This window comes from Myxocyprinus asiaticus, chromosome 32 (genome assembly GCF_019703515.2).
Source record: "Myxocyprinus asiaticus isolate MX2 ecotype Aquarium Trade chromosome 32, UBuf_Myxa_2, whole genome shotgun sequence".
Taxonomy (NCBI): Eukaryota; Metazoa; Chordata; class Actinopteri; order Cypriniformes; family Catostomidae; genus Myxocyprinus; species Myxocyprinus asiaticus.
This window is the reverse complement of record NC_059375.1, coordinates 28,819,615-28,836,135: the sequence shown is the minus strand read 5'-3', so window position 1 is coordinate 28,836,135 and position 16,521 is coordinate 28,819,615. Positions and strand designations below refer to the sequence as shown.

General features: G+C 36.4%; 1 protein-coding gene across 3 annotated transcripts; it reads left to right on the top strand.

Moving 5' to 3' along the window:
* Window positions 1-860: 860 nt before the first annotated feature.
* cbx1b (chromobox homolog 1b (HP1 beta homolog Drosophila)) lies at window positions 861-14,662 on the top strand. 3 transcript variants are annotated; one of them, XM_051666864.1, is made up of 6 exons: window positions 861-2,378; window positions 2,877-2,943; window positions 8,346-8,520; window positions 9,892-10,042; window positions 10,186-10,280; window positions 10,428-14,653. In XM_051666864.1, exons 2-6 carry the CDS (start codon window positions 2,898-2,900, stop codon window positions 10,570-10,572), a joined length of 612 nt encoding a protein of 203 aa, XP_051522824.1. In that variant the 5' UTR covers window positions 861-2,378; window positions 2,877-2,897; the 3' UTR covers window positions 10,573-14,653. The 3 variants fall into 3 exon arrangements, with proteins under 3 accessions (XP_051522824.1, XP_051522823.1, XP_051522822.1); XM_051666863.1 differs by lacking the exons at window positions 861-2,378; window positions 2,877-2,943 and adding an exon at window positions 5,570-7,209 and having other exon boundaries at window positions 10,428-10,583; window positions 11,594-14,662; XM_051666862.1 differs by lacking the exons at window positions 861-2,378; window positions 2,877-2,943 and adding an exon at window positions 5,572-7,209 and having other exon boundaries at window positions 10,428-14,654.
* Window positions 14,663-16,521: the final 1,859 nt, after the last annotated feature.

Here is a 16,521-nt window from a genome sequence, read left to right as displayed (position 1 = left end):
AATTAGAAATATTTAAGGCTTTACAAAAATTTTTTTTTTACTCCTGTCAATGTATTAAAATAATGACCTATTTCTATACTGAAATGTTTGATTACGCAATGACCGTTTGCATTTATGAATAAAGAATTTTCCATAAATTATCAATACATTTATAATATACTATGTTTAATGTTCAACATTGTTGTCAAAAATAAATAAATAAAAATAGAAGTTTTCCTTAAATGTACATCAATAACAATATTCGCCCTTACAAAATATTCCAAATCACAGCAGAATAATTTTGTATAAATACAGTCAAAGCAAAGGAGTACAATGCTGTCACTGTCTATTTTAATGTTACAAAACGCACATTTTAAATCGATGTCTTTCCTAAATCTTGCAATCACCTGTTTTAACAGGGTAAATTCTGTGGATAATCTTAAAAGAGTCCTATCGAATTTTATTGGTGATACAAAATCGTCTTGTAATTTTAAAAGTCTCTCCCCAATTAATATTTTGAAAAGGCAAATGCCAAAGAACTTTGGCTGAGGGAATTGTGAAATTTTGACATTTTTCCTAAGATAACTGTTATAACACTTTTTGTCTGTTAAACTTACGCCTTCAAATTTAACACAAAATTTAATCTTGAAATAATATATATTTGTTTTATTTAATAATACATTTGAGGGCTACAGCATCAACTACAGTCAAATAATTATTGATAGATACTGGGACTGTATACTTTTCTAACAATTCTAAGGATGTAAGCATCCATTGCTATTACCAATAAAATGCCATTTTTAAACCAGTAAAAGAAGAAGAAGAAAAGATTTGTTTTTGTGTTTAATGTTTTTATTGTTCCAAAATAAACATGTGAGAGGACTTATATGGCCTATTTTATTTACACTTGAATAACAGCAAAAAGCACCTGTGGACCAGTGAAGTTGACATCTCGAATTTAAATGCATTATTCTGTTTATTCAATGTACTCTATACATAAATCATGTGCTTCAGACAAGGCATGTTTTTGCTGAAAAAGAGTCGCACGGCAGAATACAGCTGGTTACCAGTGTGTAGGACAAATATGTGATTTAAAAAAATATATTTACATTTTCTCACAATCCCATTTGATATTCATGTAAGAAAACAAGTACATCTACTTTGAAGCACCAAGACAAGCAACATGATGGAGAAAGAGAAAAGGCCCCGGAAGATGTACAGTACAACAAGAGAAAGTGATGGATACAAGTCTTCACAACCGGTGTGGAACAGCACCAGCACCAGTCATTATTCAATCCTCAAAACATTTACTAAAAAACACCATAACAAATAATTGCACCGGAAGTTCTTCTTCTCTTCGTTTTTTGGTGGATCACAAACAACTTTTAAAGGTGCATACCAGCACCTACTCTACAAGAGTGTGTATCACCATGTCACTTAGCTCATATTCTATTATTCAATCTAGTGCATTTTAAAAAGGTAAAAAGTGCCCTCCTGATCTCTCTTACCCCTTCTTCCTCCCCTTCTGTTCCAAATACCTCCTTTTAGATCCCACGCCTGTCCTGTATCTCTTACTTTGTCATGTAAGTTTCTTCTGTCAAATTCATATATGGAACAATGCATGATGACATGATCTACATTTTCTTTATCTCCACAGTTAGCACACTTATCACTAATTATTTTCACTAGAACAGCCAACGTACTATTTAATCCTGAGTGATCTAGTCTGAGTCATGTTATTATTATTTCCTCTCTTCTGTTCTTTTCTTTATAGATCTTTATTTTAACTGATTTTTGAATTTTATAATATCTCCTTCCTTTCAGATCTTCATCCCACTTTTCCTGCCAAATCTCCATACCTTTATTCTTAATCAGGGCTATTTCTTCTCCTTTTCCTAGTGTAATTGATATTGCAATTTCTTTTGGTAAAGCTTTTTTTTGCAAGCAAGTCAGCTCCCTCATTTCCTTTCAGACCCTCATGAGCTGGTACCCAACAAAGCTGCATATCAATACCATCTCTATGGATCCTAAACACATTTTGAAATATTTCTATGATAAGATCTTCTCTATCACTTTTGCTCGATTTGATGCTTCCCAAAACAGCGAATGAATCAGAGCATATTACCACCCTGTCCGGTTTAACCTCTTCAACCCACTGTAACCCTATTATAATCAGAAAGTCTTTTAGCTTTGGATATTTTAAACTCAGGAATGTATACGCCGATTTGCACCGGAAGTTACCGTTGTGTCTCATTTTTATAGCGGAAGTGGGCGGGAATAATTGCAACATTGAGCAGCAGCACAAAATACCTTCTGTTATTAATCACTGCTGTCCGTTTATTTCGGATTTAAATACATGCTTATCAGCTTAATTTAATCTATTTCTCTGCTGGATACAAGTAAGTGCATTTATTTATTTATTTATTTATTTTTTTGCGTGCTCGTGCATATTGTGTTTTGGTGGTAAAAACGCTGTAACCAATAGTGCAATAATAAGGGCTGCGGCAAGGATGCAAGCTGATTTGACCACAACATCGAATAGCATGCATGCTCAAACAGTCTCTAAAAAACATGGAGGAAGATTTCAGTTAAACAGTGCTCTGCAACGTTCCACTCGTCTAGCACGTGAAGCATGCAATGCATTAATACAAAATGTTTTTTTTTTCCGTGCATGGTGGCTTGTTTGGTCTTAAGTGTATAACTGTTTTAGTAGTTGTCATATTTTGCATGCAGATGTATCGCTTGCATTCCTCAGCTAAATCAACACACAACGTTCAGATACATTTTCGAGTGACATGTGTTTACGAAACCTTCCATATCGATATAGCACAGTGTTAATATTTGAGTCATCTTTATTTGTTTTATATTAACTTATACGTTTCTTTATATATTTCCAGCTGTTAAGAGCCCTTGGAAATATGAGCCAAACGCCAGAGTCTTCAGCCGATGCTGCTGTGACTGAAGGTTTGGATTTATTACCCTGAATGCATGTAAAACCGATACAAATATACTATTGCAACAAAACAAAAACCGTAAAAATACCGTAGTTACTACAGTTATTGTTATTACTGTAAAACTATAATACACTAAAGGAATACTCCGGGTTCAATACAAGTTAAGCTCAATCGACATTATTTATGGGATAATGTTGGTTACAAAACAAAAAAAAAAATAAAATAAAAATAAAAATAAATATATATATAATTTTGACTTGCACCTCCTTTTCTTAAAAACAAAACAAAAGCGATAATCTGGGTTAGGAGGCACTTACAATGGAAGTGAATGGGGCCAATCTGTAAGCGTTAAAATACTCAATGTTTCAAAAGTAAAGCCACAAGTCATAAACAATATGCGTGTTAACGTGATTTTAGTGGGATAAAATAATGTACTTTTTTTTTGTGTGAAGTTATAGACAATTTTACAACTTTGTTGTCATGACTATGTAATGCTGAAAACCATAAATGACTGTAAAAAAAAATGATGATTTAAATAACTTTACAGCTCAAATAATAAATGTTTTACCAGAAGAATTAATGTAAGTGCTTTTCTAAAATTATAAGCTTCACATTTCTGCCTTTAAACCTTCCAAAAATTGGCCACATTTACTTCCATTGTAAGTGCCTCACTGTTATCTCGATATTTTATTTATTTATTTATTTATTTTTTAAGAAAAGGAGCAAGAAGTCAAATAATTTATGTTACTCAACATTATAACATACCACAACATTAAAACCACCTGCCTAATGGGGCTTGTCCACTGCACGGTATGGCTCGACTCGACTCTGCTCCCTTTTTGGGGGTTTTCCACTGTGGATAGTACCTGGTACTTGGTTCCAAGTGAGCCGAGCCGATACTAAATGTGATGTCAAAACCCTGCAGATCACTGATTGGTCAGAGAGAATCTTCACTACCAGCGTCACTGGATTTGCGACATGGGACATCAACCCGCTAGTTTTAAAGTTAGCAACAGCGATAGCAGTATCATTTGTTCACGCGACTTTCAAATTGTAAAAAGAAATGGCTGTGCGCAAAACCACGACGTTAGTAGCCGAGGAGAGGATCCAACGAGAGCTGGATGGGGCGACACAACTATGACGATTAGCCTATAATCCCACCCACGTTGAGGCTGCACTAAACTGCAGTGGAAAAGCAAGCTCAGAAAAGTAAAGCGAGTCGAGTCGAACCGTAACGTGCAGTGGAAAAGTGCCATTATATCGTGTAGGTCCCCCTCATGCTGCCAAAACAGCTCTGACCCGTTGAGGCATGGACTCCATAAAACCTCTGAAGGTGTCCTGTGGTATCTGGCACCAAGCCATTAGCAGCAGATCCTTTTAAGTCCTATAAATTGCGAGGTGGGGCCTCCATGGATTGGACTTGTTGGTCCAGCACATCCCATAGATGCTCAATCGGATTGAGATCTGGGGAATTTGGAGGCCAAGTCAACAGCTTTAAGTCTTTGTCATGCTCCTCAAACCATTCCAATACAATTTTTGCAGTGTGGCAGGGCGCATTGTCCTGCTGAAAGAGGCCACTGCCATCAGGGAATACCATTGCCATACGTGGTCTTTAACAATCTTTAGGTAGGTGGTACGTGTCAAAGTAACATCCACATGAATGCCTGGACCCAATGTTTCCCAGCAGAACATTGCCCAGAGCATCACACTGCCTCCGTCGGCCTGCCTTCTTCCCATAGTGCATCCTGCTGCCATCTCTTCCAGGTAAACGATGCACACGCACCCGGCCATCCACCTGATCTTAAAGAAAACGTGATTCATCAGACCAGGCCACCTTCTTCCATTGCTCCATTGTCCAGTTCTGACACTCATGTACCCATTGTAGGCACTTTCGATGGTGGACCGGGGTCAGCATGGGCACTCTGACCGCACTGCGTCTACGCAGCCCCATACGCAGCAAGCTGTGATGCACTGTGTATTATGACACCTTTCTATCATGGCCAGCATTACGTTTTTCAGCTATATGTGCTACAGTAGCTCTTCTGTGGAATCGGACCAGACAGGCTAGCCTTTACTCCCCAAGCGCATCAGTGAGCCTTGGGCGACTATGACCCTGTTGCCGGTTCACCGGTTGTCCTTCCTTGGACCACTTTTGGTAGATACTAACCACTGCATACCAAGAACACCCCACAAGACCTGCCATTTTGGAGATGCTCTGACCCAGTCATCTAGCCATCACAATTTGGCCTTTGTCAAAGTTACTCAGATCCTTACACTTGCCAATTTTCCTTCTTCCAACACATGAAATTCAAGAACTGACGGTTTACATATATCCCACCCCTTGACAGGTGCCATTGTAACTAGTGCCCGACCGATATTATCAGCCGATATTAGCCTTTCACTGATATATCGGTATCGGCGGATATTTTACCGATGTGCTCCGATATGAAAACTTTTTTTCAGAACATATAATGCAGAAAACAATGCTTTAGAATTTGTGTCATGGCGTAGTTTGTCCAGCAGAGTGCGCACCGACTCCATTGTTTACAGAGCTGACTCTGAGCTGACAGTGGTTCTGCAGACAGGGCGGAGTTAAGCGGTGTCTCGGTAAGTTAACTAGTTTGTGAAATACATACTGGAAACTTATTAAACAATGACCCCATCATTTTCCCTTTTCAATATAACTAATATAACATTAACCTTGTCCCTGACAACCATGTCACTCGTGTCTGTTTGCTGTTAGCCAGCTATAGTTTGTCAGTGCAGTCAGTAATGTAGCAGATTGAAAGGTAAACATCAGAGCATCTTTTTGCAGCTCAGCAGACAATGGTGCGGTGGTGGATTGTCTGATGAGCAGTGATTTCATGCCATGTTGTTACTTAGTTGGTGAGACACAATGCTGGAAAGTAAAATAAACAACGTCTGTCTTTGACAACGAGCTTATAGCTAACTAGCTAATCACGTGGCTACTTTCAGTAACTACGTTTCCATCCATTTTTTGCGAAAAACGTTTTAGCGCATCAAAATAAAGCTAATGGAAACACAAATTATCGCTAAAATTTCACAAGTGTCGACATAATATTTTTTCGTATAACTCTAGCACATAAACTTACCCCAATCATTAGCCTGTGTTAATCATGACGACAAGATATAGGATCCTTGAAAGCCAATTATGGATTGATCTTAACAGCATAAAGATCCGATCACTGCAAACACATCTGCATCATGACACTTCCAGGAGTACCAACACAAATATCTCGTATCAAGACATGCACATTGACAAGTGCACGGAGATCAAATTAAAGGCCACTGTTTGCGAATAATTTAATCGCTGTAGACATCCGTTTATTTATTAAAGTTGCTTTTTCACACCAATCAAAATAATAGATGGCAGTCACGGAATTAGCCCACAATACAAAAAACATATAATTTCTGCGCACAAAGAGGTTTTAAATAAAAAATAAATACACAAAACTAGGAGTAAACCTTCAGTGTGCTTTTTTGGAACACTAACATATAGCCCAATTATATCAAATTATTGTTTAGCTTACTTTTGAAAAAATACTGGCAAAATTCCCTGAATTAAATTAAATAAATTACCAAACGAAAAACGAATAATAAAAAAAATAAAAAAATTACCAAACGAAAAAAATTATATTTTTAGATCTATATATGCCTTTTCTTTAAACAAATGTAAATTAGCCTTACCCTGTTCTGTAGATGAATAAAGTCGGCTGAATGACATTTTCTACACTTCAAGACTATAAACTATCAGAACTATTTTTCCAGTGCGGAGTTCACTTTCAGAAAACGAGCTTTTGAACCTTTTAAATATTTATAATCTAACCCTCCTTACCTCAGATTTCATTTGCTGAGCTTCTTCAGAAAATGTAAATTGCATTATGACATTAAATTAATTTTAGATGACACTGAAGTTCAGTTGGTCGTTAAAAGTTGCTGGACAAATATGCGGGACATAATGCAGTTGTGATGGCAATGCTTTAGATTAGATGATTGTTCAAAATAGCCTATTGAATATCAGGAATGTATCATATGTAAACCCTGATATTACACTGCATCAGTTTTTCTTTAATAGCTGTGCACACAGCATATACACATCAATGGATGGTCCTTATACTAAGACTGAAAATTTCCCAACTACTTGGTGCAGGTTGCCAGCTTGAACAGGGCCATGACAATTCGCTTTCGGGTCAGAACCGGTGGCAACCTGCGATAGGCGCAACATCAGGACCGATATTACAGTCCTATCAGAAGGGTAACTGCTCTCTTTTGATTGCAATTCCTCATCTTCTGATTGCTTTTATTTGTGAATTAAAATGACAGTAAGCTGGCTAATTTCAATTAATTGTCTCAATACTCTCCCCATTTTATCAAAACTTCGGAGGAAAAAAATTAGGGACATCTGGGAGGTGATTAGCGATAAACACAAGTGGAAGGAAACTAGGCTATTGTTGTCTGCTGAGTGGAAGCTAATGAGTAAACATGTATTCACCAAATTGTTTTGTTCAGGATTCGCAGTTTGGTACCCCCTTCAACCGAACAATTCCAGTCGCTGCATTTATAAAATGTAATATTTAAAAGTCTGGTTTTCCACCGTTGAAAGTTTCCCCTGAACTTGTACAGCAGAATATGGTGTAACACCGCTGCCGCTGTTTTTCTTGACAGTAATACTCATGTTTATTTAGCTATTTATTTTATTTATATTTATTCTTTATTTTAATGGTCAGCATTTGACTGATCCTGAACATACAGTACTGATGTTTATTTAGCTATCTATTGTATTTTTATTTATTCTTTATTTTCTCAGTGTTCATTTCTAGAATTTGTTGACAGTGTATAATAATAATGTCAAATATTCTTTGATAAAAAATATTTGTTTAAGAAATCAGCCTTCTGAGTACCTTTGCATAGTCATATCGGTGCAAAATTGGTGAAAAATCCACATAGAAAAGGTCTGTTTTCATTCCAGCTCAAAAATTAAATATATCGGCCACCATATCGGTAATCGGTGAATTTTTCCTCTCTAAAATCGATATCGGTCGGGCTCTAATTGTAACGATATAATCAATGTAATTCACTTCACCTGTCAGTGGTTTTAATGTTGTGGCTGATCAGTGTATATGCTGTCGATTCAGCTTAACTTGTATTTAACCCAGAATATTCCTTTAAAATGGGTCTCCTTTAAACAGTATAAGACGCTTTCAGAATCATTGTCATTTTAAAATCTTTTTTTATGGTTGTGGTGGCTAAAATCAAGTTACAAAAGTTTTATTGTAGTAATAATAGCTGTAGGAACTATGTTATTTTGGCATAAACTTTGGCAAATTTTGGCCAAATTCAGTGCCTCTAAATGTTGATTGTTTACTGTCCACCTGTCATTCTTGTACCCAGCTCCAGTTTCTCAATCTGAGCCCAAGCAATCAACAGCTGGGAAGAAGCAGAACAAAAAGAAAGTAGAAGAGGTGGTGGAGGAAGAAGAAGAAGAGTATGTTGTGGAGAAGGTCCTGGATCGGCGTGTGGTGAAGGGAAGAGTTGAATACCTCCTCAAGTGGAAAGGCTTTTCTGAGTGGGTATCTGTATTTATTGATTGCAGATTGATTTTAAGCATTAATATTTTCATTAGATACAAACAGTGTGTAATTACTCTCTTTTGACCAACGATTTTATGCAATGGATGTAGACCGATATATCGGTTTTACTGATTAATCAGTGCCGATAGTTGCTTTTTTTAAAATTCCACTTTGGCCGGCGCAGGAGGATTCTACATTTAGAATGACTTTGTTCTACAGTATAATAGCGGCCCCTAGAGGTGAAATAAAAGCAATCATGTAGGTATTTGCTTTATCTAAATCTATAAACAATGAGTGCATTTACATGCAAGTTCGTACACCAATTATGCTTAGTAAGCAGAGAATGTGTGAGGTCATGTAAACGCATTAATCAGCTTTCCATTATCTGTGACATAAATGCTGTTGAGAATAAATCGATCAACACGGATAGATTTTTGCCCACTTCCTCGATTTTGCGTTTCTTGTTAACACCTTTACCAGCCTTCTTACTGGCTTATCCAATGTGCACAAGTGTTGTGCACATGTCTCTTCACACTTTGACTTCAAAAGCATAGAATACCTAGATTATTTTTGAATAAGTAAATGTGGGTTTCTTGTTTTGACAGATTTTTTTAATAAGATGATTTTTAGGAGTTACGTCAATTGGCTCATTGACATTATTAATCCATATTTGTGTCCTCACTTCAATGCATATTTTGATAGATAATCAGGTGTTCTAAATTGAAGCCAAGGCATACGAATAAAAATGTGACTACCGGTATATAGAAATGTGCCCTGACAGCACATGCAGTACATCTTGTCTCCAACTTTATATATTTTAAAACCTAATAAATCTAATTCCTTATTAAACCTCATCTTGTGAATTGTACTTTATATATACAAAATCCTTCATCTGGTGATGATATATAGGCTTAAAAAAAGCTTAATTTGGTTAATATTTAAATATAGAGCATTCTAGTCTCCGTCATTGCAAAATAAGAGTCCCCGGTGTGTTTTGGGCTTGTTTATTGTTAAAAGTCCCACATTATGCACCAAATCTGCATTTTTTTCTGGTTGTTATTGGGATTTTGGTTGACTAATAAACTGCATATATAATTTTTTCTTATTTTATTTTTATTTATTTTTTTTGACTCTTGTTGCCTACATGCCTGTACCCTTCACAGCATGGAAAGACTAGGATATATACAGTATATATATATTTTTTTTAAACTATCAACTGATTAATCGGTTATCGGCCTTTTTCTCACCGTAGTTTTCGGTGTCTGCAAATCCACTATCGGTTGACCTCTACAATGGTAACTTTGTTGCATTTTATTGTTAAAATTTTTATGTCAAAATGTGTTTATTCTGCATGACTGTATTCTTAGTGAGGACAACACCTGGGAACCAGAAGACAACCTGGACTGTCCTGATCTCATAGCAGAATTCCTTCAGTCGCAGAAAACTGCTGAATCTGGAGGCAAGAGGCGGGCCGAGACAGATGGTGATGGAAAGGAGTCTAAAAAGCGCAAAGACGAGGTAGGAGTTTTGAAGATCTAAGGATTTGAAGTCCATCATTCCTTGTGTATAAGCTGGCCAGGAAGTGTCTTTTAAAAATTTAGAGCACCAAAGGAAATTTAATGGGCTAAACAGTGTCTTACATGCCATTTCTCTTAATTTAGCCTGAGAAACTCAGAGGTTTTGCACGTGGTTTGGATCCTGAGAGGATTATTGGTGCTACAGACTCAAGTGGAGAACTCATGTTCCTCATGAAATGGTTTGTATGGAAATTGTTACCTGTAAAGAAACAAGTGCTGGATTAGAGGGACAGTTCCTGACCAGCATTACTCAAAAACAAAATCCATCTTGGAAGACAAATAGTTGTTCAGTTGTTAATGTCTTCTTATATATTTTCATGCTACAGGAAAAACTCTGATGAAGCCGATCTTGTACCAGCCAAGGAGGCGAATGTAAAGTGTCCACAAGTTGTCATTTCTTTTTACGAGGAACGCCTCACATGGCATTCATACCCTACTGAAGAGGAAGAAAAGAAGGATGACAAAAACTAGACAAAAAAGATGTAAGGGACAGTTATTTTCAATTGTGGTCATTGAAATGCGTATTCAATTGTTTTCTCCTAAAAAGATGGCAAAAGAAAGATTTCTAAAAAAAAAACAAAAAAAAAAAAAAAAACAATATTATAAACTGTAATCTACATAGGTTTCAGCATATTTTTAGTTTTGTCACCATTGCCATAGAGAAGGCATATACAACATTGCTGTTTCAGTGTGAGTGACAGGTGACATGACTGTGCACCTTTAATGTATTCTTCATGCTTTTTAATAACATTTTATTGACATTCATAAAACCCATTAAGAGAGATTCACAGACTGTAAATCATACACGTGAAATAGTGGAGTCCTTTAAAAGTTGTTTCATGTTGAAAATGTTGAAGCTGTCCCCTATCCCTGTGTAGATTACAGTGTTTAGTCTATCATACTGGATCAGATTCATTTGATGCTGTAGCAGTCTCAAAAACTTCCTGATATGATAATCCTTAAAGGAAAAGTTAACCCAAAAATGGAAATTCTCTCATTTACTCACCCTCATGCCATCCCAGATGTGTATGACTTTCTTTCTTCTGCAGAACACAAATAAAGATTTTTAGAAGAATATCTCAGCTCTGTAGGTCCATACAATGCAAGCCAATGGTGACCAGAACTTTGCATAAAAGTATTCCATATGACTCCAGTGGTTTAATGAAGCGATCTAATCGGTTTTGGGTAAGAACAGACCAAAATGTAATTCCTTTTCACTGCACATCTTGCCATTGATGGATTACATTTATGATGGCTTTACATAAAAAATGTTTTGAGCTTCAAAGTTTTGGTTACCATTCACTTGCAGTGTATGGACCTACAGAGCTGAGATATTCTTTATAATGTGGCATGGGGGTGAATAAATGATGAGAGGATTTTCACTTTTGGGTGAACTATTCCTTTAATTTTATGTACATATTACTAATGTTAAAGTATTACTGCCTTAACAAATTATAAAGAAAATTACAATTTTATACATCTGTCAATACAGGTGGTCACTGAATCCATAACTGAATCTAGAAAGGCCTGTGGAAAAGGAGGTACAGATTAGGGCACAAATATTGGCCTTATTTAGTATTCAGACCTGGCTTCCATATGATTGGTTTTATAAAGACATGCCAGCAGCTGTTACTATTCCATTAATTTGCCCATGAACTATAACATGTCTGGTATTACCATAGGTGCTGTTTGTGAGTCAGCCCCATTGAATATTAAGATACAAGTATTTCTTGTCTTGACATTGTGTTTGTAAATATGATTTTGTAAAAAAAAAAAAAATTATACAGTTTTTTAGCACATCAGCATCACTATGTACAGTCACTTGGAGTTTAGTTGTTACTTTGATTCTCGTCTTATTACTGTCACACAGCAAAGTAGAATTGTAACATTCCTTTAGAAATTTAAGTACATTTTATGTTAACAGTTGTATGCTAGTTTTGTTTAATCATGCTATTATTGCATATTATCCAAGTGCATCTGCCATTTAATTACCATTTTCAAAAATAAAAAGCTTTGTTGTAATTGTCAAAACTGGAAGTAAAAAAATGCATATTGCTTTTATTATCGTCTAGATCAGTGGTTCTCAACTGGCAGGACATAACCTAATAATGGGTCAAAGTTCTGCTCTGATAAGATAAAACAATGCTAAATAAATATGATAATGATAATAAAAAAATCCTTGCAAGGTCAAAGAAAATATTACCCAGACTACCTTAAATATGGGTTCACTTGTTAGTCTGCTTAATTACAGTTCTGTTGTTTATGCATTTACAATATTTTCAATTTTACTGTTCAGTCTACTGTATATCATGTTGATAATTTTGCTTATTGCTGGGCATATGCAGTTCATCATAATAATAAATGTCAATGTTTGATTTTTAGGACTTTTTTTTATTATTATTTATTAATATTAGATACTATGTTGTGTCACCACTTAATTTCAAAAGTAAAATCTGGGTCCTGAAGCAAAACCAGCTGAGAACCACCATACTCCCAAAGGATGTATTAAATTTTTATTTTAGAACCAAGCACTAGTACAGGGGTTTCAGACGGGGCTGCAGAAAGTTTTATTTAAAACAATAAATAAAAAATATTAAAAATGTGACAAACAAAACTAAGACACTGGGTGCTGTTGAAAACTCAACACAATCACACTAAACTAAGAAATTTGTGGCAAATTCGTGTGACTTGAAACTATGAAAACATATGTCTTATACATCAACCAATCACATACGCTTCACAAACACCAGGAGTGTCAATTTCTTCTATATTACACATAAAGCCTTATTAAACATTAATATCATGGTTATGTTTACACTCTTGGTGGGGTAAGGTGTTACACTTTATGGTTAGGTTTAGGGATGGGGTTTGGGTTAGGGGTTAAAGTTACCAAAACATGACACATGGGGAACTACAAGAACACAACCCTAATAGCACATGTACAACACCCAGATGTTTATTTCATGTGTGTGTTTACATCTAGAAGACATTTTTTTTTTTTACGTTGTTTGCTCAACTGCAATATGTCTTCATTGACATATTGCTTATGTCAATAAGTATGGCTCGGATGTCAATAAGACATTCAGCAGATGTCTTTGAGACATTTATGATTTAGAATGTTTGTAAATCTGATCATTTTATGATGTTTAGCAGATGTTAATTAGATTGTGATGCTTTCCAGAAAAAAATATCTAAAACAGACTTCTTGGAGATGTACGTGTGCTATTTGGGAAGCGTCTCTCATTGGTGGGTGTACAATTTCATATGAATTAACGAGGACGAATTGGTATGAATTCGCCACTTCATATTATTGTGATGAATTCTCTTGAGATCAGGTTGAATTTTTGTTGCCGTTGTTGTTTTTACCTTAGTCTAAATTAATTTGAAACTTATAGAGCAGTGAGGCGGGGATTAACTACTAAAGTGGAAAACCTATGGGGAAGTCTTCAACACAGGGTTGGCCCCCGTGGTCTCATAAAAGAGGTTATGCGAGTGACTGGAGTGTGCTGTAGTGTAACATTCAGGGCTGTGAGTATATACTTAACCAGTTTACCTCCCAAAATGAGTTTGCATGGTAGAGGTGATAATATATGTGTGCAGAAACAGCTGTCTGAAAACTAGCAATTACTGTAAGTATCAGTATTTGAAGAAAAGTCAACCTCATTTTGTTACAAGATTACATTTGCAAAGAGTCTTTAGGTCCTTTCCCAGTGCAGGAACCAAAGCCTGTTTTAGGTACTTTTTCTCTTAACTACTTTTTGTAATTTTCGCACATGAGGAACTATAGTTCCTCTTTACCATTTCAAGGGACTTTTTGATCTGCCACACTGGAGTAGGTACTTTTTGAGAGAAGAGGGACTGTGGGAGGTGCTTCAACCTGTGATCAAACACGTATGATGGAAAAAGCAATGAGAAACACGAAGAGTCGACAGCCGCCATGAGTAAACAAACTTGTAGCTGCCAGCCAGCTACTGAGTTGAGCTAATTTTCCAATTTCCTTATCAGAAATAACATAAAAACAGCAAAGTTTCCAAAGAAAATTGCCTGTTTCACATATTATATGTCTGTGAGGAGTTAGCAGAGCTGCTAGGTGACTTCAACAGGAGACGCGGTTTGAGTTTTCATTGTGTACTGTGCAACTATGATTATACAGAAAATATTTATTTATTAATAAGTTATTACATTTAATTTTTAAGAAGTTTAACATGTGCTGCATTGTTAAAATAGGCTGAGTGCCTCATCTTTCCTCTCACTGCGGCATCAGGGTACCAAGTACGGACTAATGGACCCTTATCATCCAGAACCTTCTCAGGAGTGTTAACTATACCACTGTGTGCTGCAGCCACTTGACAAAACCTTTCAGTGTATTCCCTTACAATTTCATCTTTCTTCTGTACACACTACTGACTCTTGACCAGTCTACCTTGGGCCAAATAATGATCTGTAACTCTCAGAACTCCCTCTCACAAGTCATATTTACTTGCTTACTGAAACTCAAAGCATCAATAGCAGTTTCAAAATATCATATAAAAAATATAAACTCTGACCCGTGTATGTGTATATATATATATATATATATATATATATATATATATATATATATATATATATATTCGTTTTTTTGTGTGTTTGTTTTACATTTGTTGGGTGATTTCAGCTAAAGAGATGTCAAAAAGCTGCAATTTTCAGGACAGTGCTATCCTAAATTATGAAAAACCAGCATTTGCTGATGGCAACCCCTGCCCTGAGCAAGTCTCTCTGTTGTCTCAGTACCTAAAGCCTTACTGACAGTTTGTACCTGCACAATAGGAGTTGCAGAAGAAGTATTTTCAATCTCTCTGGCCTTGTTTCCTCCTGCTATTTAGATGCATCTCACGACATACATCAATCACAGTGCATTACTGCATAATCTACTTGGAGCATTTCTTCTTGTTCCACACACTTCAATAACATTAACCAAAATGTACATCATTCCACTATTGTCACTGATAGACATTTCATTGTCATCATGTCTCAATACAAATTGCAAGTCAGGACAGATATCATCTGACTCTTTTTTTCAAGTCATCTGTTGTTGAAGCCCTGTTATGGCTCAACTTCTCAGTAAATGTTGTGGACATTCTAGCACACAGTTCTTTATTTTGCTTCTTTTTTTTTTTTTCTCCAAATTTGGAATGCCCAATTCCCAGTGTGCTTTTAAGTCCTCGTGGTCGCGTAGTGATTCGCCTCACTCCGGGTGGCGGAGGAGGAATCTTAGTTGCCTCCGCATCTGAGACCGTCAGTCCGTGCATCTTTTGCTTGTTGAGTGCGTTGCCACGGAGACATAGCACGTGTGGAGGCTTCATGTCATCCACCGAACCACATTATAGCGACCACGAGGAAGTTACCCCATGTGACTCTACCCTCCCTAGCAACCGGGCCAATTTGGTTGGTTAGGAGACCTGGCTGGAGTCACTCAGCACACCCTGGAATTCAAACTAGCAAGCTCCAGGGGTGGTAGCCAGCGTCTTTACCACTGAGCTACCCAGGCCCCCCCTTTATTTTGCTTTTTTAACTTAGCAATACATAAGAGTTTGCACTTGAGCTAAAGCTAAAGAAAATTAATGATGGCAACAGATAATGACTTTTTACATTTCTCTTCCGAATACGAGCACTACTTACTTTTTTGCATTCTTCTATGCACCATAATTTATTTGGATGAATACCAAATTTCTGTCAAATTCTGTTTGACTCAGTTACTATTGAGTTCATGTGTACTCCTAACAATAACTTGAATTCATTGTTGGCCCATAAAGGAGTGCACTTTTGTCTCTTGTGGGAATTTGTCTAGCATTCTTGTTAAACATTTTTAATTTCACTAGTGTCTCACTGAAAACACAAAGAAGAACTACCGAAAATGTTATTTGACTGCTACTAGTGTTTCTCTCACAAACCACAGGATACAGTACATATTTCTGACAGCCAGAGGAACCTTAAACACATTCCTGACAAAGCAGAGGTTAACCTATTTGATAACACACACCAGAACTGTTGTTAACCTTCCCTAGCAAAGCAGAGGATAACCGTAAGTACTGCTCTGTACCTTTCCATGAAAAAAATCGCTTACAGCACCTTTAAAGTTAAAAACTTTTTATCAATTTGCTTCAGAAGACATTCATTGATCAACTGGAGTCATGTGGATTACTTTTATGCTGCCTAAATATGAATTTCAGACCGTCAAACAGCCAGCAGTGTCATGGCACCCATTCGCTTTCACTGTATGGAAAAACGGCTGAAATGTGCTTATAAAGATCTTCATTTCAGTTCTGCTGCAGACGGAAAGACATACACATCTGGGATGGCTTAAAGGTGAGTAAATCATGAGAGAATCTTCATTTTGGGGTGAACTAATCCTTTAAGTGGGCAGTCCTTACATTTTTC